The sequence below is a fragment of the Sturnus vulgaris genome, chromosome 1, assembly GCF_052056855.1.
Source record: "Sturnus vulgaris isolate bStuVul1 chromosome 1, bStuVul1.hap1, whole genome shotgun sequence".
NCBI lineage: Eukaryota > Metazoa > Chordata > Aves > Passeriformes > Sturnidae > Sturnus > Sturnus vulgaris.
The window spans coordinates 69391735-69417986 of record NC_142243.1 but is presented as its reverse complement, the minus strand read 5'-3'; the positions used below and the strand labels follow the sequence as shown (position 1 = coordinate 69417986).

General features: G+C 42.7%; 1 protein-coding gene across 2 annotated transcripts; it reads right to left on the bottom strand.

The window, feature by feature from the left end:
* Nucleotides 1–439: 439 nt before the first annotated feature.
* TBC1D7 (TBC1 domain family member 7) lies at nt 440–25150 on the bottom strand. 2 transcript variants are annotated; one of them, XM_088169428.1, is made up of 9 exons: nt 25095–25150; nt 23589–23792; nt 23019–23142; nt 22273–22353; nt 19270–19457; nt 17539–17676; nt 15796–15941; nt 8604–8733; nt 440–1053 (listed from the first exon to the last, which is right to left on the bottom strand). In XM_088169428.1, exons 3-9 carry the CDS (start codon nt 23128–23130, stop codon nt 967–969), a joined length of 882 nt encoding a protein of 293 aa, XP_088025554.1. In that variant the 5' UTR covers nt 23131–23142; nt 23589–23792; nt 25095–25150; the 3' UTR covers nt 440–966. The 2 variants fall into 2 exon arrangements, with proteins under 2 accessions (XP_088025554.1, XP_014734047.1); XM_014878561.2 differs by having other exon boundaries at nt 23593–23792.
* Nucleotides 25151–26252: the final 1102 nt, after the last annotated feature.

Below are 26252 nucleotides of genomic sequence, written 5' to 3'. Positions count from 1 at the left end.
CTTGGCACTCAGTACACTGAGCACCAATTTGAGTAAAGTAACAGTTAAGCAACACATTTTTATGTACAATTCCCTGGTCTATGCAAGAGGTAGAAACAGAATTTTACATTTTCATAAAAAAGATCAGTTCCCCAGTAAATCTCTATGGCTAATCACTCTATTTTTACTTACATCATGAATTACATTTCTGCATTGAATTAATTTTGAAATTTAAACCAAACAAGAATCGAATTACAACAGCTTCAAGCCAAGCACTCAGCAGAGGCACTGGTTATTACTGGGCTGTAATTCTGAACTATATTGGCTCATCCAACTGATTTTCTCCATAGCTGCAGAGATCCACTTCTCTAGAATATCTTCCATGAAGAACTAAGGAGATACAGCCATAGAGAGCTGCCTGACAGATAAAAAGAAAGTATTTTAAAACACCAGAAAAGGATGTCACTCCTGCTCATTGTGATGAGCAGATTTGGGAAACTTCATTTATCTGAACATTTACAGTGTTAAAAGAGTACAATTACATTTCTAGCAAAAGCATGCTTGTTCACCACCCGGTAGGCTGACATACATTCAGTAAATTCACTGTAAAAACACCTCCAAGTAGTAACTAGTTATATCAAGTATAAGATGGCATACTGAAACATTTTTTAATTACAAGTAAATCTATTTACCTTGCTTCAAGAGTTAGGTTTACTTCTGCAAAAGCAAGAGAGCACACTGTGCCATCAAATTACTGTAGCTAGATGAAAAAGTAACACTTCAGACATCATCAGCCCACCACTAAGTATCTTCCTTCCATCTGTATTTATTCAAAAATATTTACATATTGGTCACCATGCTTTGCTAGCATCTTTACACAAAAGGGTTAATGAAGAACATCACACTAGTATGGGGGAAGGGCGGTAAACTGTCTTTTCAAATGTCTTTTTTTTTTCCACACAAGTGTCTCACAAGCCAAGAGAGGTCTCAGACTGAGTGTGCCGGAGTCCCGCAGTGCGTGCGCCACAGATCCACAGCTTTGCTGACAATGGCGTCGGTGTTGTCCTGAGGAATCTGCAAAAGATCGGGGCAAGGCGTCTGCTCAGAGCACTTCATTCTGATTGTTTTGTTTAAAATGAAGATTTCGAATTTCCAGTTCAGATTTTATCTCCTCATAAAAAAGAAAACAAAACTAGAATCCCACCTCCCTGTCGTCTCATCCCACCATCCCTCAGTCCTGCACACACCATATTTGTTGGGGGTTGAATGCTTCGCTTTTCTTTCTGTGGAATTTCTCCCATTGTTATGCTAAGTAATTGTGGCTACACCTTAAAACGACAGATAATGTTCTCTCGTAGGGGGGTGGCTGGAGGGGGAGGGGGGGGGAACCGGAAAAGGAAAGGTGGGATAGGGGGGTCTGGAGCAGGGGACTCTCGCTCGCTTGGCTCCTGGAGTGGGAAGACCACCTGGGCTCTGCTCTGGCATCTTCCCCTGTCATCCCAGCGCTGAGATCCACGCTCCCTGCCTTTGGACATCGCTCCGCTGCTCTCCCAGCTCACCCTACTACCTCCGGACACTCTGCTGAGCACCACGACCGACACCGTGAGGGGGGAGTAACTTTCCCCATCCCCTCTCTCCCCTGGGCCGCGGCCGCCATCACCCAGCCCTCTTCAACTGCGCGGGACCTGCCCTGCCCCCACAGCACCGGTAACAGCACAGGGAGACGGCCTGCGGCCAGAAGGGACTGGAGCGGAGCTAGACTGTTTCTGTTGCCAATTTTTATAGCTGTTGTTGTTTTTTCTGCTTTGTTAAATACCAGTAAAGAACTGTTATTCTCATCCCCATATCTCCTGCCTGAAGGTGTCTGAATTGGACCTAAAATAATTAAAAGGGAGGGGGATTGCACTCTACATCGCAGAAAAGGGGCTCCTGCCTTTCCTTAGACCATACCTGTCTTTCAAACCGAGACAGATTTTGGCGCCCGGAACGTGGGGCATTGCCTGAGGGCATTGAGAGAGGGGTAGAAAAGGGGATAACAGTTCTTAAATTACCCAAGCTTGTGGTAGGTGACACCATGCTGTCCAGCTTACCCTGGATTGGCCTCCATGTGGTCACTGCTATATCTCTCCCATTTGCAAGCCCTTTTTTAAACATGAGTTTCATAACCAAGGTTACTGTGGCTATTATCCAGTTTATTATGTGGGTTGATCAGTTGAGGAATTCATGGATTTTTAATTTTCTCTGGAAGATGGCCACATGGATTCAGAGCTATCACACTCTAAGTGTGTGTTTCTGGGGCTACTTCAATAATGGTACTTACTGTGAGGAAGTGGCAGCAGGTGAAATTTTTTCTCAACCCATCACAGGGTTTTTGAAGTTCACCCCACCAGTCTTCAAGGGGTTCCAATCCACTTTAAATGCTAATGACATTATATTGTGGCTAGTGTTGCTTATATCCCTGTTAAACCTGTTCTATCTAACATTCAGAGATAAGGGGAGATTGACTTGGATAACAACCCTGATACCTACCCCAGGGATTAGTGATGTTACCCCAGAGCCTGATCCTGTCCCAGAGACTAGGGAGGTTACCCCAGAACCTGATCTTGTCCCAGAGACTAGGGAGGTTACCCCAGAGCCTGATCCTGTCCCAGAGACTAGGGATATTACCCCAGAGTTTGACCCTGCTCCACAGCCCACCTCGGAAAGGAACCACCCAGAATGGGTGGGGGTGCTAGCAAAGGAGATACGTGAGATGGGCCAGATGCTGAAGGAGTACCTCTCCCCAGCTGGTGAGAAACCCTCCCCCTGCCTTAAAGAGGGAGACTCTGGTGGTGCAGCAGTGGGACCCACAGATGTTACATCTGTCCAGGTTCCAGCTGAACTGCAAGGGCACTCACAGCCAGCAGCAGTTGCCCCTGTGGAAACTAGGAAGTCTAAGATGAAAACAAGGCACCTAGATAATAAGGGTCAGGAAGGGGGCCCCTCACAACCAGCAGGGGAGCCAGAAGTTGAGATCATCACCGAGTCCCTGTCATACGAGAGTCTCCGTAACCTGCGAAAAGACATTGTACGACGGGGCCGTGAGGCTTTTACAACCTGGTTACTGCGGGTCTGGGACCTTATGGGTACAGGTGTGCAACTGGATGGTACTGAGGCAAGGAATTTGGGAGCCTTGACCCAGGACTCAGGTGTGGACCAGGTATTTGTAAGGGAGACAGGTCTCCTTTCCCTCTGGGAGCGACTTTTAATGAGTGTGAGAGAGAGATTTGTCCACAGGGAAAGAATGCAGGAGTACCACCAGAGAACACGTTGGAATACCCTTGAGGAAGGGATCCAAAAGCTGAGAGAAGTGGCAGTACTGGAGGTGCTCTTTGGGAGGGATGGACAGCATGACAATGACCCTGACAAGGTCAGGTGCACAGGGCAGATGTTGTGGAATCTGGCAAACCTGGGCCCATCTCAATATACCCCCTTTATTGCAATGATTGATGCTGATACCAACCAAGTGACAGTGGGTTCTGTTGCCAACAGGCTCAGGAATTATCAGAGTATGATGGCTGGCCCAGTGCAGGCTCATGTCTCTGCTGTGGCTAAGGACCTCAGAGAGGAGTTTAAGGAGGAGATGAAGGAGATAAGGGAAGAGGTGAGGAAGATCAGTGCAGCACCAGTGAGAGTCATGGACCCCAAAAGTAGAGCCCAACGCCCCCCAGCTAGGGAGAGAGGGTACACCCCACGTGCTGACCTGTGGTTTTTTCTACGTGACCACGGGGAAGACATGAGAAGGTAGGATGGGAAACCCACTTCTGTCCTGGCAGCACGGGTGCGCCAAATCAGGGAGGGGAACACCAACAGAGGGAACTCCACTAAAGTGAGGGTAGCCTCAGCCTCCCATGGAGGTGCAGGGTATTACAGAAAGGAGGATGATCTGTCAGATCCCCTTGAAGGAACCTCCAGTATGTATGCCCAGGAAAGAAATAATAACCAGGGCTAGAGGGGCCCTGCCTCTAGCCAGGGAGAGGCACGTGAAAACCGGATCTTTTGGACGGTGTGGATCCGATGGCCTGGCACATCAGAGCCACAGGAACACAGAGCATTGGTTGACACTGGTTCACAATGTACATTAATACCATCAGGACATGTCGGAAAGGAACCTGTTTCAATTGCTGGGGTTACAGGGGGATCTCAGGAATTGACTCTGCTTGGAGGCTGAGGTGAGCCTGACTGGGAAAGAGTGGCAGAAACATCCAATTGTGACTGGCCCAGAGGCACCATGTATCCTAGGCATAGACTTCCTCAGGAATGGCTATTACAAAGACCCAAAGGGACTCAGGTGGGCTTTTGGAATAGCTGCTGTGGCAGCAGAGGGCATTAAGCAGTTGAACACCCTGCCTGGGCTATCAGAAAACCCATCTGCAGTGGGACTCCTCAGGGTGAAAGAGCAACAGGTGCCAATTGCTACCTCAACAGTGCACCGCCGGCAGTACCGGACGAATCGAGATGCCGTGATCCCCATCCACAAGATGATCCGTGAGCTGGAGAGCCAAGGGGTGGTCAGCAAAACCCACTCACCCTTCAACAGCCCCATCTGGCCTGTGCGTAAATCGGAAGGAGAATGGAGATTGACAGTGGACTATCGTGCACTGAATGAGGTGACTCCACCGCTGAGCGCTGCCGTGCCGGACATGCTGGAACTGCAGTACGAGCTGGAGTCCAAGGCAGCAAAGTGGTACGCCACCATTGACATCGCCAATGCATTCTTCTCCATTCCTCTGGCAGCAGAGTGCAGGCCTCAGTTCGCTTTCACCTGGAGGGGTGTGCAATACATGTAGAACCGACTGCCCCAGGGGTGGAAACACAGCCCCACCATCTGTCATGGGCTGATCCAGGCTACACTGGAGAAGGGTGGAGCTCCAGAACATCTGCAGTACATTGATGACATCATTGTGGGGGGGGATACGGCAATGGAAGTATTTCAGAAAGGAGAAAAGATCATTGAGATTCTGCTGGGAGCCGGCTTCGCCATTAAAAAGAGCAAAGTCAAAGGGCCTGCCCAAGAGATCCAGTTCCTGGGAGTAAAGTGGCAAGATGGACGGCGCCAGATCCCCAGTGAGGTCATCAATAAGATCACTGCAATGTCTCCACCAACCAACAAGAAGGAAACACAAGCCTTCCTAGGTGCCATAGGCTTTTGGAGAATGCACATTCCTGAGTACAGCCAGATTGTAAGCCCTCTTTACCTGGTCACCCGCAAGAAGAACGATTTCCACTGGGGCCCTGAGCAGCAGCAAGCCTTTGCCCAGATCAAGCAGAAGATTGCTCATGCAGTAGCCCTTGGCCCAGTCAGGACGGGACCAGATGTGAAGAACGTGCTCTACTCTGCAGCCGGGAACCATGGTCTGTCCTGGAGCCTTTGGCAGAAGGTGCCTGGTGAGATGCGAGGCAGACCACTGGGGTTCTGGAGTCGAAGCTACAGAAGGTCCGAGGCCAACTACACTCCGACGGAGAGGGAGATCTTGGCCGCCTATGAAGGGGTCCAAGCAGCCTCAGAGGTGGTTGGCACAGAAACACAACTCCTCCTGGCACCCCGACTGCCAGTGCTGGGCTGGATGTTTAAAGGAAAGGTTCCCTCAACCCACCATGCCACTGACGCCACATGGAGTAAATGGATTGCCCTCATCACACAACGTGCCCGTATTGGAAACCCGAATCGCCCTGGGATTTTGGAGATAATTACCAACTGGCCGGAAGGGGAAGACTTTGGCCTTGCCGACGAAGAGGAACAGGAACAGGTGACCCGGGCCGAAAAAGCCCCACCATATAACCAACTGCCAGCAGAGGAAACACGCTATGCTCTTTTCACTGATGGTTCCTGCCGCATCGTGGGGATGAACTGGAAGTGGAAAGCAGCTGTATGGAGCCCCACACGACAGGTTGCACAAGCTACCGAAGGAGAAGGTGGATCGAGTCAACTTGCTGAACTCAAAGCTGTTCAGCTGGCCCTGGACATTGCTGAAAGAGAGAAGTAGCCAAAACTCTACCTTTACACTGATTCATGGATGGTAGCCAATGCTCTGTGAGGATGGCTGGAAAGGTGGAAAAAGGCTAACTGGCAATGTAGGGGAAAACCAATCTGGGCTGCCAATGAATGGAAAGACATTGCCACCCGGGTAGAGAAGTTGCCTGTGAAAGTCCGTCACGTAGATGCCCATGTCCCCAAGAGTCGGGCTAATGAGGAACACCGACACAATGAGCAGGTAGATCAGGCTGCACAGATAGAGGTGTCGCAGATAGATTTAGACTGGCAGCACAAGGGAGAGTTGTTCCTGGCTCGATGGGCCCATGATGCCTCAGGTCATCAGGGCAGAGATGCCACATATAAGTGGGCACGAGACCGAGGGGTGGATCTAACCATGGACAGTATTTCTCAAGTTATCCATGACTGTGAGACATGCGCTGCCATCAAGCAAGCCAAGCGGGTGAAGCCCCTCTGGTATGGGGGGCGATGGTCCAAATATAAGTATGGAGAGGCCTGGCAGATTGACTACATCACACTGCCTCAAACCCGCCAGGGCAAGCGCTATGTACTGACCATGGTGGAAGCCACCACTGGATGGTTGGAGACCTACCCTGTGCCTCATGCCACCGCTCGGAACACCATCCTGGGCCTGGAAAAACAAGTTCTTTGGAGGCATGGTACCCCTGAAAGAATTGAGTCAGACAATGGGACTCATTTCAAGAACAGCCTTATAAACACCTGGGCTAGAGAACACGGCATTGAGTGGGTGTACCATATCCCCTACCATGCACCAGCTGCAGGGAAAGTTGAACGGTGCAATGGCCTGCTTAAAACCACCTTGAAGGCACTGGGTGGGGGAACTTTCAAGAACTGGGAGATTAATCTACCAAAGGCCACCTGGTTAGTGAACACCCGAGGTTCCACTAACCGAGCAGGCCCTGCCCAATCTGAGCCCTTGGGAATATCGAATGGAGATAAGGTTCCAGTGGTACACATGAGAAGTATGCTAGGAAAAAACTGTTTGGGTGAATCCTGCCTCCAGCAAAGACAATCCCATCCATGGAGTTGTATTCGCTCAAGGACCAGGTTGCACCTGGTGGGTGATGCAAAAGAATGGAGAAACCAGATGCATACCCCAAGGAGACCTTGTTTTAGGGTAAAATACCTATAGTACTGTGCCTATGTCTCTAACTGCATGTATGTATATATAATGTAACAGTTTAATTTGATATAGCATATTAGTATGGGAGAAATTCAGGGGTGGATAATGTTGGGGGTTGAATGCTTCGCTTTTCTTTCTGTGGAATTTCTCCCATTGTTATGCTAAGTAATTGTGGCTACACCTTAAAACGACAGATAATGTTCTCTCGTAGGGGGGTGGCTGGAGGGGGAGGGGGGGGGAACCGGAAAAGGAAAGGTGGGATAGGGGGGTCTGGAGCGGGGGACTCTCGCTCGCTTGGCTCCTGGAGTGGGAAGACAACCTGGGCTCTGCTCTGGCATCTTCCCCTGTCATCCCAGCGCTGAGATCCACGCTCCCTGCCTTTGGACATCGCTCCGCTGCTCTCCCAGCTCACCCTACTACCTCCGGACACTCTGCTGAGCACCACGACCGACACCGTGAGGGGGGAGTAACTTTCCCCATCCCCTCTCTCCCCTGGGCCGCGGCCGCCATCACCCAGCCCTCTTCAACTGCGCGGGACCTGCCCTGCCCCCACAGCACCGGTAACAGCACAGGGAGACGGCCTGCGGCCAGAAGGGACTGGAGCGGAGCTAGACTGTTTCTGTTGCCAATTTTTATAGCTGTTGTTGTTTTTTCTGCTTTGTTAAATACCAGTAAAGAACTGTTATTCTCATCCCCATATCTCCTGCCTGAAAGTGTCTGAATTGGACCTAAAATAATTAAAAGGGAGGGGGGTTGCACTCTACATCGCAGAAAAGGGGCTCCTGCCTTTCCTTAGACCATACCTGTCTTTCAAACCGAGACAATATTACATCCAGGTTTTGGACAAAAAGCTTTTATTTCCAAACCACTGCAGGCATCTCACACTTCACACATCCCTGATACCAGGCACGACTCACACTGCCTATCCATGACCACAAACTGTATCTCATGTAACTCACCTGGGTTACACTGGGACCCTACAGCCCTGCCAACATGGCTCGTTACTACGCAGGGTCAGGTTCATGATCCTATCCTCACATGAACAGAAAACTCATCTTGAGTCTACACATTTGCACTCAGGCAAGACGCAAAAAAAAGGTGCTAGAAACCAACCCTTCTAAGAAGCCTCCAGAAAAATTAAACCTAACCTGACCTGCACTTACTTTCACAGAAAAACTCTTTAGTATCACAAGGAATGTTAATTCTGTACAAACATAAATAATACAATCCCCAAGCCTAAAAATCACTTCATTCTATGGAAGCCTTAACTCCTGATAGAAAAAGTTATTATTCTCATTGCTGAACATTCTCCCTTCACCTTGGTACTGCTACACTCTTCTCAGTAATGTAATAGTATCTTTTGGTACATCTGCAGCAGGCAAGCGATGCAGGCTGAAACAGTTATAGGCTACAAAAGGTAATGCAAAGCATAATTAGAGTACTTACGTTTTCCAAAAACTGTGTGATCTTTTCTGCAGAATTCAGTGCTATTATCTTCATTTTAAAGGTTAATAATATCTCCACAGCAACAAATACAAGAATCTTGCAGGATCCACTTATAACTTTGTCCCAAACTCTGCAAGAAAACAAAAAGGAATCATTAAGTATTATTGCAGTGTTTACCTGCTTATTTCTCTGCTAGAACAACCTTTGTACAACCATCTCTATCCGGATTATTTTTCTAAATTACAACAATGTATTGAATTATTTGGGTCAGGAAAAATAGAAGACATTTTATCAACTCCTCAATCTGTACGGGCAGAGGGATGGCAAGCAGTAATTGCTCTATATGGTATGTATATTGCTCTGATATGGTGTGTTGTTGTTTAGAAATTGAACTGTTTACAAGCTCAAATGCAAAAAGAAAATCTTGGCTTAATAGCCTAGACTGTAACAATATTCTACTGGACTACACAGCTACCAGTATGTGGTAAAGATGAGAATTTTTCCTCGTGCAAAAAAAAAAATTAACATCATTAGCATGCCTCACAAAGATACCCTTCAATCAGCTAAGTTGCTAAAAATTCAAAAGGATGTAATACTGAACTACTGCATCTCAAGCATGTAAATATTCCAGGTCATTGCTGTATGAGATACAAATATGACCTATCAGCAGGATATAGTCCATGATGTTTAAAACAGGCACAAGGAATAACTATAAAGTCTTCCAATCCATTCCACTGTGAACAGACACTCCCAGAAATATCTAAGCACTCCTACCTCTCATAAAACTGCATCTGGACCTCACTGTTTTAAGAAAACCTGAAGAGCAGATGTCCAAAGGCTTCAGCAACAGAACTTGGATGAATATTAAAATGGATCATCACTACCAAAACTGCCTGCAACAATCTGAAATCATCCTTCATCCAGAAGTTCTCTCTGAGGCCCAGCTCAAGAGACTTGGGATAAAAGATGACAAAACAGTGTGAAACCATCTGTTGGATGGCAGCTTTTATGGGCTCATGTTATTTTTAGTTTCTGAATTTTAAGAGCTCAATCAGAAAGAGTTTCTGAGGATTACAGTTCTTGCTCCTTCTGGGCACTTGTTCAAGGTATTTCTCCTTCCAGATAAAAACACGGGGGAACAAAGATCACACACTATCCTCCGAAATTTCTGAATATAGTAAAGCCAACTGAAAAATATCTTCTCCAGCCCATCTACAAATTTGGATCTGTGGGTGTGCTCATTCCAGAGACAACTCAATTTTTGTATGACTTCTCTCAGAAGAATTTGCCCATCAGCCCTGAGTACCAGGAGAACAAAATGCAGGCACGACATGAACTTTGACAGCTGAACTGAAGTGTAGGATCACACTTTTACACAAGGAATTAAGAGAGGAGTGCCCAGCCAAGAGCCGTTGAGATGATGAAGGGACCCCTATGAGGAAAGGTGAGAGAGCTTGGACTGCTCAGCCTGGAAAAGAGAGGGACTTGGGGAAGCTCATCAATGTAAACAAGTACTGGAAGGGACAGTGCAAAAAGGGTGGAGCCAGGCACTTTCCAATTATGCCCAGTGAAGGGATCTGAGGCAACAGGCACAAACTCAAACACAGGCCTAGATTTTAACTTATAACAAAGAAAGGAGAAAAACAAATGTGTAAGATCCTCATGACCACTCTGAAAGTAGAAGGAAACAAAAAAACCCACATGGACAGACTGGGAAAAAAAAGAAGCACAACCAATTTTTTCTCCTTTGCAATTTAGTTTTAATTCCTTGTCTTGCTATAATTAAACTATTAATATAATCCCCACAGGAACAGGAACAACACACAATCCAAGATCAAAATCTTACTGCTTATTTTGTGGTTCAAGCATCCCAGGACAAGTGATCACTGCTAATATTACTTTGCTGTTGAAGTCAGGTCTAAGAAGCTTTAAGCAATAATACGAGAAATTTGAGACAACAGTTCTGTTCCATACTGTACACCCTTGTTTACTTCTACATCATTTTCCTTCACAAACACATCTGTTTAGAACACAAGAAAAACTTCCCCATGTGTTCATGTGCATCAGAACTGTAATTATAAGTGACAATTACAGAGAGTGGCAGATCCCAAAAATAGGAAATAATTTTTAAAGTTCATATTAAAGCTCATGTTAATTTGAAAACAAACTTATTAATCCTATTATAAAATACCCAGTCTTCTTTCATTATTTTGCTTCCAATTCTTCTGACTTCAGTCTCCATAATTACATTAGGTTACATGCTATGCTCAGAAAACACTCTATTGTTTTCCTGCATTATTTAGTCTGATTCCAGAACAAATGTTTTAACAATGGCAAAACAGATGCAGTATCTATATCACCAGTGTCTTTTGGAAGATGGTGCACAGAAAAGTGACTGAGATGTCAGGACTAACCAACTGTGTCTGCTGCAATATTTTTCCCTTAGCATTTCCAGCTTTTGTTACTCTCAGTACAACTCCACCAGTGACAGTAATCAGGAATGACTGTGCAACACTGATCAACAGTCAGCACCTTGTCAGTATCAGCAGAGCCAAGAACAGCAACATAAACTGTGAAAAGCGGAAAAAAACCCACAGCAGTTTCAAGAAAACACGTTTTCTGATGATCCTATTCTAATACAGCAGTCTTTATATATTGTGCATCTACTGATGGTAACACATGTCCTACTTTCACTTTTTTAATAGCTATCATTTAAGGTCAAGTTTACTGCTAGAGACTGTGACTTTTTACCTGTTCTTTGATACTTCTGTAGAGGGGAAAAGTAGAAGAGAAACCTCATGAAACCGTGCCTACAGCCCGACTCATGAATGCAGAAAAAGAAATACATATTCTGAACGAAATTCACTCTGTTTTGTGTGGCTATCATCCTCTGTGAAATACAACTGTTCAATTAACCACAAGAACACTCCTGCAGATGTTTCTTGAACAGCAAAGCAGTATTGACAACCGCAAGGAAAAATAAAAAGAAATAGGAAGCTATAAAGGCAAAGAGCATGTCAAGGATTATGCAAATGAAACCATTTACTTTTCACTAAGCTTCTTCTATAGACAAGATACAACCCACTCTGTGTGCACCTGTGTGTGAAGGGATGCCATTCTCTAGGCACTCTCTTGAGGCTGTTGCACCATTACAGTGCAATAATACAAAAGAGGCATCACAGCACTGCTGCTCTCACTTTTTCTGATATATTACCATTAACCTCACAGTTCTTCCCTATGCTGCAGGATAAACACACTCAACCTTATTTTCCTGGCTCTGGTCCTCCAGCCATCCAGGCAAGAGATATATAAAAAGAACAATGCTTTCTTCTCTGCCTGCACCTCTGGGTGTCCTTCCAGAGGTAACTGAGCATGGAGGGACATGATGAGGCTCACACAAATCTCACCCTGATCTATCATGATCTTGTGCCCATCCATTTGCAGACCTGGGATGTAGCTCAGTGAGACAAAGGCAAACTGAATTAAGTTTCTCTGTAGTAGCAGCCCACATGCACATTCTTATGCCCTCCTACTCCACAGCAAAATTAAGGCATTTTCCATATTTCTGCTGTTTCTATTAACAAATTACTTACATTTTTACAACTAAATGTAATTTATGCAGGGCATAGAGATCACAGATGTAAAATTACAAAATTATATTAATGCATGAGGTAGTGCCAGTTTGAAAGTCATAAGACTTCAGGAGAATGACCAAATACTTTGCCACTAGCAAGTCGCCAGAGACTAATAACCTAACACCAGCCAGCCAATGCAAGCCTCCAGTGCAGAGTACAAACAACATTAGGCAGGGGCCTGATACGTGAGTGGCATCATTAGGCTGTAAAAAAGGCCTGGCTCATTCACAATTACAACTGCAAAGCTGTACTGCTTCTGCTGGATCATCTGGGCTGACAGTGCCAGATTAAACTGGCAGCCAAAGTGCCATTTTGCCTGTAGAGCTAAAGCCACAAACAAGACCCCAAGGTTTAAGAGCAGGGATCTCCAGCTGAGGGGCCCCACAGCACCACTGGAAAGCTTTCCACACATGGGCTTACCAAACAAATGAGCAGATATGCTGCTGCACAAATCAAACAAACAGGGCAATGATGAGTATGAAAACAAAGGCGTGAACCAGTTCTCTCCCTGTCTCAGAGAGAAGCACACCTTTCTGTGCCTCTCAAACCTCTGCTACAGGCTGGTTCATATTCCAGGAAGCACCCTGCCTATATTCCAGGTGAGATACGGAATCTTTGGAATGGCCAGTCTGCTCCTCCCTTTTACCAATGTGACACCTTTAAGAAGGGTGTTAAGAAACTCCTTACATAATATGCCAAGCGTATTAGACACTGCATAAGCTCAAAGCCAAAGTTTCCACATTAAATCTGTCTGTATGTATTCTCCAAGCCCACTTAAATTAAACTGATGCACAGATTTTACCTGTGGTGTAACTCGAAGTGTGCTATAAAACAGTATTTATACTGAGTGGCAATGCCTGTCAGGTACTGGTATTGTGCAACTTCATCTCACCATTACCAGGTAAAATTTCTGCACAGCATGTACACCTTAGAGAAAAACAAACAAACAAAACCATGAAATTTAGATTTATCTGCTTGGCAGAGAAGACTACGGTTCATAGAAAGCAAGCAGCCTCTCTAAGAAACGCAGTGCTAAATCATAAGTGAAAATAAATCATGAAAGACTGTGTTCAGATAATCTCTCACTTGCCGAGAAAGTAAGTAGAATTCACAGGAGAACTGGCGACCTTCAAACCTCAGCAGTTTCAACACTGACATTTGGATGCATTTCAGATAAGCACTGGGGCTTCTAGATCCTAATCCAAACTGAATCTCCAAGCATTAATTAAGTTCATCTGTCACATACTACCCATGAAGTATGTTATTTCCTCAGCGAATAAGACCATTATGATTACAACTGAATAATTCACAAACCTAAACTGCCAAGAAAAAGTGCACTTTCATCATGCTCCCATAAGAACTGTTGTGAAAAGGGATTGTTCTGCCCTCAGAAGTACCAATGCTGAAATTTGTTTTCACTCCAGAGTGATACGAAAAGCCAGTATTTTGACATTTTCCAGGTGTATTAAAAATATTTCATTTAAATAAAACTGATTCAAAATGGTAGACATTTGAAACCAAATATTCTGGCAAGATGAAATATGAAATCAAAATTTTTCATCTAGATTTTTCCTTTTACACCACCAGGATGACACAGCTCCATTAAATTTTCAATTTTCAACAGAAATTTTTTTAAAAAAACCTTCATCTTCCAAGAGCAAATCTGCTCTGATACAAATTCTTCTCTTAGCTCTTGTCCACAGCCATAAAATCCAGTAGCAAAATTGAATCACATGAGCTCTAACTGTAACAAACATCCTATACTATGCATGCTTACATAATTTCTGCAGTCACAGAGGTATAAAAGCTTTCAAACCACCACATCACACACAATCACTAAGCAGACAAAACTATTTTGGACCCTTATAGGCGCTTAATGAGAAGAACTTGCAATGTAACAATTATCGTGTTGCACCTAAAGGTTTCAATCCTTCACAAAATGTTTTTTTCTCTCAAACATAATCCTTGGCAACAGTAAAACCTAGAGAGCCTCAATGACCATGGTCCAACCAGAGCAGAGAGCATGATTTCTAATCTTACAGCTTGTTCCCTAAAGTCTTCTTATTCTTATAAGGGTAAATAAAACATTTTTAAAAACAGCCATTTTCCACTTTCCTCCATGGAACATGAAGTCCCAGATAAACAAACACTGCATCCACTACTCAGATTATGACAAACTTTACCACCATAAAAGCATTTTCTACAAAGCAATTTACAAAGTACTGCTTCCATGCTAGGTTCCTATTCTAGCCACTGAAGTCCTGTGATTCCCTCCAAGTAAAACTTCCCTTGAATATTGTTATTTCTCAAAGTTTTCAGACAGCTGAAAATGACACCATTGCTTTCTCTGTGCCACATCCTGTTCAGCTACCAGCAACTTATTAATGCAGAAATGTCTCTCTACATTGAGCTTGAATTTCCTGCTTTCCAAGAGTTCTCAGGCAGCAGAATTAAAGAAATCATACAAGCTTCATTTCAAAAGCCCTTCAGTGAAGTGTCATGCACAAGATTTTTTCCCTTTTAAAAGCTCAGCATCCTATTTCTAACTGTAGAATCCTGATATAATCCATTATTTAATCAACTTTGTAATATTCAACTTGCCCTAGTACTTTTTAAAAGAAACATCCTGTTATAGTTTAATACCAGCCAGCAACCGAGCCACTCATTTACTGCCTCCACCAGTGGGATGGGGGAAAATTGGAAAGGTAGAAGTAAGAAACAAATTTGTGTGTGGAGAAGTTTTATAATTGGAAAGAAGTAATAATTTCCAGAAAATTGTAAGGAAGAGAAGAAAAACATAACAAAGAGGGGAAAGTAAAACAAGTGATGCAACTGAGAACAGTTGCTCACCACCCTGAATGATGGCCAGCAAGTCCCCAAGCAAGTGCTCCCACCTGCCAACCTCCTTCTCAGCTTAATTGCTGAGCATGAATCCACATGGAATGGGATATCCTTTGGGTCAGCTGGAGTCAGCTGTCCTGGCTGTGTCCCCTCCCAGCCATGTTCTTGTGCACCCCCAGCCTCCTTGCTGGTGAGGAACAGAATGATGCTGTGTAAGCACTGCTCTGCAGGAACTAAAACATCCCTGTGTTCCAAAACAAAGCCCTATACCAGCTACTCTGAAAAAATCTAACTCTATTCCAGCCAAAACTCATACACATTCCCAAAAATCTTTTTCATCTAACACTAATCCAGTATTATAATCACTCCCTAAGCACAGATTTTTGTCAAAAAGCCCAAAACCTGACTACCAGTCATCTATGTAACACTGACAGAGGGTTTGGTGTTCTACATCCTAGAAGGCACTAAATGTCCAACAGAATCAGGTGGTATATTTAGCTCCATTCTTTTTACTTTCAGTGGGTGAAACGATCACAGAGAGATTGACTATCTTGCATCAGTAACAAGGGGAATTAAATCCAATTTTATAATTTCCAAGTTAGCAATAAAGTCAACACCATAATCTTACAGATAAAGTATGGCAAGCTCTTTGCCTGCTAGTGATGACAGAAAGCTGAAATTACTATGCAGTTACAAATAGAAAGAAAAGAACTTGCCTCTGTAAACTGGACTCAGGTAAACATCCTGCAAAACACTTTTTAAACCAAAGATCATAGGGGAGTTTGCTCATGGCAGCACATGCCTTCAGATGCATCAGTAGTCTGTTATCTTCAATGTTCAAATACTGCTCCAGAATTTTTGGCTGAGAAAGAATTAGAAAATTTTAGGTAACTCACATCAGAATACTTTCACAGCTAATGAACACTGTCTTAAAAATTCAACTGGTGCAAAATAACATATTAAAATAATGTACCTTCATTGTTTTAGTTGTTCCAAAATACAAGCGTTATGACTTTTGCAATTAACTAATTCTGTACTTAACCAAAGAAACAACCTTAAATTCCTTAAATTAAGTTCCTTAAATTGCTGACCACCAGCAGAATTTCCAAGATAAGCAGTATTCCCTAGTGCAAGGAGGTGTTTCAGATCTTAAGGCAATGCAGAGATTAAATGTGCACTAATTACTGCTACCTTCACAAGTAAAACTGAGTTTCATTCACCTCAAACCTAATCGCCTTAGCACACATCAAAAAAAAATCTACACACGATGCAGCAAAACCCAAAAAATCAATTCTGAGAGCAGATCCCTGTGCAACCCATTAAAAGCTGGACGTAGATTTATTGTTAAAACCCTAAGTATTTAAGGCATAAACATGTGGATAATTTTCTCATCTAGTTTAAATTTTAATGTAACACAATATACATTTTCATAAATTCTTGACCTTTATGCTTTGTCACAGTTAGGCAAACTGCTAAGTACTCCAGTTATCAAAGGCAGAAAACACTTTCTTTGCCCATATTCTCACCTACTGAGTCTTGGTACATTGATTGTATTAAAAAAATAAAAATTAGGGAGAGAGACACTTGGCACTCTTTACATTGTACGAACTCACACTTTAAAAATATTCCTTTCCCCTTTGAAAACTGGTACAGCTGAATGTACCACCCACAGAAACAGAGGGTTTAAAAAATACTTCTTAGGTCTAAAAGAATTAACAAGGGCAGGCATTATTTTCTATAGCAAATTTCTATTCAGCAATTGCTGGTGCACATGTACTCAAGACTTTTACCTCAGAGGATATTGTTAACTAAAAGCTCCTTATCTGTTAAAGCTATTTGATGAATTACAAGAGCTTTCATAATTTTGATAAGTACACATTACAATCAAACTTTATTTTATAAATCAGTGAGACAGAAATTCAAAATGAATATTCTATGATAGCATTTAAATGATCAGTGCTAACAGAAAACTACTCCACTTTTTATTATAACTTGATTTGCAACACACTGTTTTTCTGAAGACTGACTACTCTGCTCCATTTATAAAGCAAAACTCTGCTTTGTCTATCATCCAATGAGCAGCATATGAATGCCAGAGATGCAGCCTAAGAAGTAGCACAAATATATCAAGATGTTCTTCACTTTTGACATTTTAAATTGTTTAAAAAAAATTCTTAGGTGACCAATTTGTGAGATATATAACTCAACTAGATACAACATAACCTTTAGACAAAAAAAGTAATTGAATATTACAATATAGCAAACAAAAACAATTTCTAATGTTACATTAGACAGGGCAGCACAATCACAATGCAATAAGCACTACTCCCCTATTCAGAAAATAGATGGTGGAACAGAATCCAAGGGTGTCACTTCTAATGCTCCAGTTGTCTCCCTGTATTAATGCTTTCCATGACTGTTTCTCCTTGCAAAAAGAAAAAAAATTCTTTTTTCCTTACCAGTTGTTGTAATGAATCTTTGTGCTTACTGTTCAGCTGATTCACAAAGCAACTCACGAGCCAATAGCATTCTATAGGATCCTCTACCATTTCCTCCATTGCTTTAGCAATAGCAAGAAACACTTCATCTTCAGGTTCCTGAAAAACAAAGAGAAAAATTGAACTACACAGAAGTATTGGACTATTCTGATTTAAATTATTCTTATATTCCTTTTCTCTACTATTTGAGGGAAAAAACAGGTATCAACATACACAAAGAGCTGTTCTGACATTCCTAAACAAGACATCAGGCAGCAGCTGCACTATGATGACAGGGAACTATTAAAACAGAGCATGCTTTTAAAACCAAAACATGCTTCAGTGCATAGAGAGTCTCAAATACTACTGGGATATGTCTCTGCCACAGAGACTGCTGCAATACACACACATATCCCTACTGAACTCTCTGTACTCGGATGCACAAAACACTCAGCAGACATCCGTTTGTTTCAAACTTTTCAAAATATTTAGATCATTTCTTTATCTCCCTCTGCCTCTACAATAAAACACCTGCATTACTACCAAGAGTAACTTCTCGTAAGTCTAAGGGGACAGTGACTGCACTGAAAAGAGAACAAATGCTTTCTGCAGCAGCAAAACAAACCTGAGTTACAGGACTAATGACTGGGGCTCTGCTAAACACCATTGCTACGAAACTTCACCACAGCCCTGAGAGCAGCTCTGGGATGCACCAACAAAACACTTGCTCAGAAGACAATACTGCTCTAGAAAGGAGGAATTTTCAGCCCACTTGATGCCAAGATCAAGGAAATTTCTCTACTGGAAATCTGCAGGGCAGGATGGCCACATTCCTAGCAAATGGTAAGGGTATGAAAACATTGCCTCCTCTGACAAGAGAATGCTGCAGGTAATCCTCCAGTTCTGAATATTACTGAATTTTCCATATCAACGTGAACCTTTTTTTATTTTGAACTTTTATTTAAGTACTTATGCCAAAATTTGTGGTAACAGATGAAAAATTACAAATTAAGCTGGGCTAGAGTGAACACGGATAAATTAATTACAGGACAAAATCCACTTAGAAAGCTCCATAGCTCCTTTCATCATCTCCTATTTCATGGAGAAAAGAAAGAACCACACATTGTTTTTATCATCACACTATTAATTTACCATCACAACACAGCCTTGTTTAACCATATAGGTCTACACTGTGAACAGCAGAGTATGTGCATTACATGACAGAAGCCTAGGTCAGTTCAGACTAAGAAAAAAAAATGGAGGACAGTACACTAAAGTCTAGATTTAAAAACAAATAACTGAAACATTTGATGCAACTTGCATTTAAACACCGCTTGTACAGGCTCTGAATTACCCTTGTTCCAGGACATGTAAGAACCTATGAGTTCCAACAAGATGATGTAATTTTCATTTCAGTGCTATAAAGAGACTGAAGTGCCCTGAAGTACAAAAGGCTTGAAACCTAGCAGGCAAAACGCACAAAAGATATTTTAAGGCATAAAATCTTACGTAAGTACTTAGAGGAAGGAAAAGAGAAAAGCACTTTGACTAAAATTCCTTATTTTATAATATAGTACTTCTCTGTTTTCCATTCACCTTACTTGGTCTATCTACAAGCATTTGGGGGTGACTTGCAGTCCAGTTTTTCACTGATTTATAGTTTCAAGTTCAATAAAGTATTGTATTTAGAAGACTGTTAAAATTGCTACTGACCAATGGGAAGGCTACGTTTCGAGGCAATTTTCCTGATTCCAGTTGATGTATGCGGAGAAAAACATCAACCTGTGGGGTAGAATCATTAATAAACCGAATCACACGAAGAGCGTGGTGAATATCCCAGTACTGCTCCTTCCGGTACTTCATCACCAAAGCGTGAGATTCGTGGTGAGGAGGAAGAATTCCTTAAAAAAAAATTAAAAGAAAAATATAAACAATTGTAAGGAGGAGTCCTACTTGTTACTTTTTATACCTATTTAGTTTTCAGCACAGTACTAGTTGTATATTTGTGCCTAGCTTCCATTCATTTCGAAAACAAAAGTCTGAATTATTTTTATATACATCAGCTGTTCATTTTCTGAAATTCTACACTTTGTCTGAGATGACAGAATATATACATGCAATTAACTAATGCAAAGATACTCTTCACTGCAGTATTAATTGCTTTACTGCCAAAAAAGTCTTTACTCATCGTATCAGAGATTAATTCTCCCCAAAGTAACACTCAAAAACCAAAACCAATCAGTGAATCAATTAAAGATTAAAACTTAAGAATGCCACATAGTCACTTGTAAAGTAACATTTGTTATTTTTTTAGCACAACACAAATATATTTTCTAGTTTCCTGGGAGAAAAAAAAAAATTTAAAGTATCTAAATAGAAAGGCAAAGAAAATTACATAGCATCTCCAGTCTTTACCTCACTCAGTCTTTCCCCTTACTAGAGACTCAGTCTTGCCATGCACTGATGTTCACAGCAAAACTGTCGCAGACTTCAACAGAAATAAAAACTTACATACACCTAGGCAAAAAAATGCCATTTCCCTATCACTAGTGGAGCAGAATTTTTCCCAGTGTAGAAACCCATGAGAACAAAGTATTCTTCAAAAGTCAGTCCTGAAACAAGCTAGCTGCTCCTTTTACCTCCCATTTAAAGAAAAAATTATTGCTGCCAAGTGTTAAACCATGAAATGGCTGAGTTGAGGAACAAGCACATCAGACAGAAAATTATCTTTTCTTTTCCAGCTGCAAACCTGTCTGCATTTCAAAAGCTGCAAGAAAGCAAGACATTTTTCACAATACGCCAAAAGAGAGTCAACATCATCACTGTACGTAGATACTGCCAACTGCTCTCCTCAAACACAGAGGACAACCTTAGGCAGGCAAAACGAAGCTGAACCAACAGAGGGGTGCCTGGAAACCATCGTAAGCCATCCTTGAACAGGAAGGTAACAGAGGCATTGCTGACACACTACGCCACCTGGGACATCAGCAAGCCTTGGTACATGTCTGAGAGTTTTGCTGACAGGATAGACTTCCATTCTTAAATTATTAACATTATTTAGAGGTCACGTAACACATCCCACCAGAAATGGATTGAGCTGTGGTTACAATCATTTAGGGAGAGATACTTTGCACTGCCCTTCTCAATACCAGCTTTTCTAACAACTGTTAACACTGAAATGCAGCGTAAGAAAAGTCCCTGAACCTCTGCTCACCCAAGGCATGTCACAGAATGACAGTAGTACAAATACTTGAAATCATAGATTATAGTGAGTTTGAAGGGACCCACAAGGAACACTGAGTCCCCCTCCTGGCCCTGCACAAGACCACTCCAGAAAGTCACATCATGTGCCTGAGAGCAGAGTTCACTTCTTGAACTCCGTCAGGCTTGGTGCTGTGACCACTTCCCTGGGGAGCCTGTTCCAGTGCCCAACCAACCTCTGGGCTCTGAAATCCAATCTAAACCTCCCCGAAACAACTTCAAGCTGTGAAATTAACGACTCTGGGTTTAAAATATAAAATACTTCTAAGAACCAGTATAATTTTCCATGCAGTTGATTGGTGCAGAGAAGGTGTTTTGTGTTATCATGATTCACAGATCCCTTATCAAAAGCAGCCCAAGACCTGGCTCTGCAGTGAGCCACAATTTTGCAAGGAGTCATATTTTGCTATTATAAGCTTGGCTGAAGGATTCTGTATGGAGTTACTTGTCCAAAACTCCTATGCTGTATTTCCCACTACTAATATTTTAAAGCATGCTGACTACTTCACTAGTGCCCAGGGTACAATAATCTTTTTAATGGCAGAGCTTTTTATCAAGTAGGACTACTCTGTGAGTTCAACGCCAAGAACTTCAAGTTTTGTAATTAGATACTGCCCCTTCTGTACACTATTCATTTACTGCCTTAGCCAAAATTAAAAAGGCTTACAAATCCACACAATCAGGAAAATGAAGCCACAACTTTCAAAATGTAAAAAATTGGAGGGGGAAAATTTAATTAAAATATTAAGATTTTTTTAAACCCCTCCTGTCTCCAAGTGGATATTATCTTTCATCTAGTCAACCAATGCACTTGACCAGTTAGTGCTAAATCATTAGTACTTTTTAATTAGTCATCTGACTAGAGCACTTCTAGAAAAATATAATCTATTTATGGTTTTTACAGTTTCTGGGGATACCATCAACTTATCTTCAGCCTTGTAGCTTCTTCAATGGCAAATACAATTCAAAGCCAGAAGTCAAACCTAAGAAACCAATATTCTGCAGAACACAAAGCTTCTCTTTAGAATAAACATGCATTCCATGCCTCACCCAGTTTAAAATTAATCACAACTTTACTTCAACTTAATTATCTGTTATTTCAGGGGCACAACTGAATATCTTATCAGATATCGATGACTTCCCAAAATCCACATTTCAAATCCATTTCAAAAACGTACTTGGATAGTGTTACAAAGTTAAATATAGAAACACACTCTCCTAGGCACATTTCAGTAAAGTTCTCAAAAACTTGTTTTATAATTGCCATTGTGCATCTGAGGTGGATACAAAAGTAAGTTAAACATGTATCAGTATGCAAGGTAGTATGGAATAATCCATGTCATTACTTCTTTAAAGACAAAAAAACCCCAACCAAACCAAACAAAAAAATCCCCACAAACCAAAGAGAAAAAATTGCACCTTCCTACATTCTGCATTCCATTGTATATTTCATACCTAGAAGCACTTTCCACACCAGTATACGATACATGGACGGAAGAGGAAACCTTTGACTAAATGTGCAAAGCTTCTCAATATCTGTAAAGAAATAAAAAGAATTCAGGACAAATTTAAATATGGTTATAAATAGGCTTGCATCTCTGACCCAGCTAAGTATAACAAACTTTAGCTGCAGATTGAAATTCCCTATCTCATCACATATTATCAACAAATGCTTTCACTGCTTTCACATTGGCCTGACTTACAGTAAAACTACTCCAGGTTTCATCAGGAGGAAACTGGACCATTTTTACAGGCATTTCATAAAGGGTGTCACTGTCAAAACAATTAAGGCCTTTTTTAAAGGGACAACATTTATCTTTCTGTTCTGTCAGAGATGTGGCACTCCTCAGGGACCAACAGCAATAACATCTTCATTGGTTTGAAGTTAGATGGAACTGACAGCATGAGACGATGCATTCTCAGATTAAAATTGCTTTTCCTAAAAATCTCTCAGTTTCTTGGGCACAGAGAATGAGAGAAGGAAAAAAGAAGAAACAAGCAAGCTGACAAATCTTTAATAGATTTAAAAATCAGATTTCCAGATCTTTGAAAATCAAAGGTTTACTAGCACTAACTGAGGGGTTATTGGTAAAAGATGCAAAACTTATTTAAGTATTAGGCACAGCAGGTAAACATTTTCTATTACTCCCTCCCCAGGCCCTAATCACCAAGAAATAGAGCAAACAGTGAAATCAACTTGCCCAAACGGTCATCCTTTAACAGAATTTCCAGAGACTTCTTTTCTTCAACTCCACGAAACCCCACTTTCTCATAATACACTGAGCGGAAGTTTCTCTGAGAGTCATCAGCCATGACTGATTCCTCCTGGAAAAACAATGAATTCCTCTGAAGACTTACAAAATACATTTCTATTGCTTTATGGTCAAGTAATTTTGCACACTGACATAAGTTTACTGCCTATGTCTCTACAGTATTAATAAATCCTACAGAATATTAAAATCTTCCAAGGGTTTTTTTTGTCACATATTAACATAAACAATTATAAAAGTAATTTTTTCTAAACAAGGTCTAAAGATACCAACTTTAAAACAAAATTCAGGGATTTAAAAAAATTATTCACATAGTAAACTATGCAAATTTTCAAAAAGTTTTTTTAAAAATTGCTGGAGAAACACTTAAGTATTTTAGGCCATACCCTGTACTTCAAATTAATACAAAAAATACAGTTACAGGTCTGACAAAATTTTGACTACAAAAGCCCTACTCAAGTAGAATATTGCCTAGGCAAGTAAAATTATTTGGCTTCTTACCCACCAGCCAAGGTAATCAGAAGCAAGGACAAGCCAGTGTTGGCCTCAGTGGCACAGGGGTGACAGAGAAGAATAAGGCTGGGTGTGCAGGTTTCTTCTTAAGATGCAGATAGGAATTAAATGTTCATGTTGTTACCAACTGCTGTAACAGCCACAGCCTTGAGCTTGTTATTCCAGCACTAAAACCAAGCAAATGTCTCATCCCTGTAGTGGAAACAAAGGCGAATTCCAGTGAGTGCTCTGTGTATCATAACTGTAAATGACATTTCAGTTCAGTTCAACCCTCTAACTATCAATTCTCTCTCCTCTGCAGGCCTGCAAACATGAGAAAGTTCTGTTTCCTACTCAAAGGACTAAGAACAGCCTTAACTTTTACGTCGAGTGACAGCAGAAAAAAAAGGGGTTTTTTTTGAGAAAAGTGATTTATTTTGACTAAAAAGCAGTGAATGGTGCACTGAGAAGCTTTTATAGTTAAATCCTTCTTTTCCTTGCAGAATCAAAGCACTTACAGACATAAACAAAGGCCACAATTTTATAGAGAGTGCACACATTTAAATTTGTATCTCCAGCAGGCCTATTTGTGTTTCAAATTATGTCTCTTTTTAGTGCTTTGTAGGATCAGGGCCAAGACCAGACAGCAAAATACAAACCAGCAAAGAGCTGAATTAGTGCTTTCTGAGATGGGCCAAATATTATTTCAAAACCAGAGAAAAAAGAAATAAATATTACTTGCAACACATTCAAGTCCTGCACTATCCTTACGAAAACGACTATGATATTCATGCATGGTGCATTTAAGGGTCCACTGATCAGAGTGCTCACTGTTCACATTGCAGCCATGTCTAAAAGCAGACTTAAGATGTGATAAGACACTCAAATACTTCTGAAAATTTTCAGATATTCATTTACATTTTCGAATTTTTAAAAGCTAAATTTAGTAAGCGTTGTTTGGAAAAATAATTTCTAAAAAACAAACAAACAAACAAAACGTCGAGCCCATACCACTTGTGGAAAGATGACAGGAGAGACACAAAACCGGACCATTAAACATAAATTGAAACATAACAGCATGACTTATTAGTCATAACTATTTTGATAATTTTAAACTAGCGCTGTAACAGCAGTACATATTATTTACTCAGTGGTAAAAGGAGGAAGATAGTTTATTTCCTCCCTCACAATTTAGGATTTGTATTTTCATGTTAGACAAACGACCAATATTCCGATCTTTACACCCGTCTTCAATAAATTGGAAAAAGAACGGGGGAAAACACATCCTAAGCCAGCTCATTGGAAGTGTGCTGTACGGAAGTGTGCCATTAACTCGTCCTATGTCCAATTACAGCATTTTCGGCCTCAGTGGCGGCTCTCCCGGTATCATTAAGCGGCGCTCCAGGTGAGGCAGCAGCGCCGCACAGGCCCGGGCTGCGGAGCCGCCGCGCTCTGCCCCCGACCGAGCACCTTCCCTCGCAGGCCCTGCCGGAGGCTCCCCCCACCCGGCCGTACCTCGGGGCTCAATTCCCGGCCTCCGTCACAGTCCCAGAGGAAAACAAGGGCACATTTGGGCACGGGAATCAACGCCCCCCGGGAATTCGGGCCGTGCAGGGCTTCCCCCGCCGCCCCCCGGCACCTCGGGCAGGCGGGCGCGGCCCGAGCGCGGCGCGGTTGCGGCGCATGCGCGGGTCCGTCCCGCCCCGCCCCGGCGGCGGGCGGAGCGGTGGGGCGGCCGGGCTGGGGCTGCGCGGGGTTCGTGGGTTCCGGGGTCGCTGTCCTGCAATTTCTCGGGCGCTCACAGTGTGTCATACACCCGGCCTGTGCTCCCGGTCACCCCTCAGCTCAATCCCTCTGCCCTCAGAGGGCATCCGTCCCTCAGAGCCGGCTGCCCGCATGGTGCGGGGTGCGCTGAGGGCTGCACCGCGCTGTTTGCTGCAATGGGTGCGCTCGGCGCTTTTGTCCCCGTCCCTGGTGACTCCTAGGGACGCGTTACTCAGAGAGACCTCTGGGAAGAGAGGTGCATTTCGCAAAACCAAGGTTTACTTGGTTTAATCAAAGTACTGGATGCTAAATATCCCGCCCCTCGAAACAGATAAAGGACCTACATCTCGCTGCTGAAAGCCTCGAAAATCAACCTGTGTTGCCAAAACTGTGGGATATCAAACTAGTAGTGTGATTTTCATTCGGGTTTAGGGTTCTTTCGTAGTGGTTGGTGATGTTTGTCTCCGGGACCTTGCCAGCCCGGCTGTGCTATCGCAAGGACCGGGCAGCTGCTCGCAGCAGGACTGGAGTTTCCAGCTCCAGGCCCCTTCCCAGGAGCAGGAACTTGACCGAGGCCATCGAGTGCCCGAGTGAGCTGCGGAGAGATTTTGAAGTGCTAGAATCACAGAGTCAATTAGGCTGGAAAAGACCTTTGAGATCATCGAGTCCAACCAAACACCACCTTGTCAGCTAGACCAAAGCTCAAAATTCAGCCTTTCCTTAAACGTTTCCAGAGACAATGACCGCACCACCTCCCTGGGCAGCCCATCCCAATGTTTAGACATCCTTTCTGTGAAGAAATTCTTCCTTATGTCTAACCTGAATCTCGGGAGAGGAGGCTGATCCCCACCTGGCTACACCCTCCTGTCAGGCAGTTTTAGCGAGGGATAAGGTCTCCCCTGAGCCTCC

Coding starts and splice junctions, on each gene's coding strand:
- TBC1D7 (XM_088169428.1), bottom strand. CDS start 23,130: ATGGCTGATGACTCTCAGAGAAACTTCCGCTCAGTGTATTATGAGAAA. Junction 15,942..17,538: donor AAGATTCATTACAACAACTG/GTAAGGAAAAAA, acceptor ATTCTTTCTCAG/CCAAAAATTCTGGAGCAGTA. Junction 8,734..15,795: donor CCTGAGTCCAGTTTACAGAG/GCAAGTTCTTTT, acceptor GTTTTCTTGCAG/AGTTTGGGACAAAGTTATAA.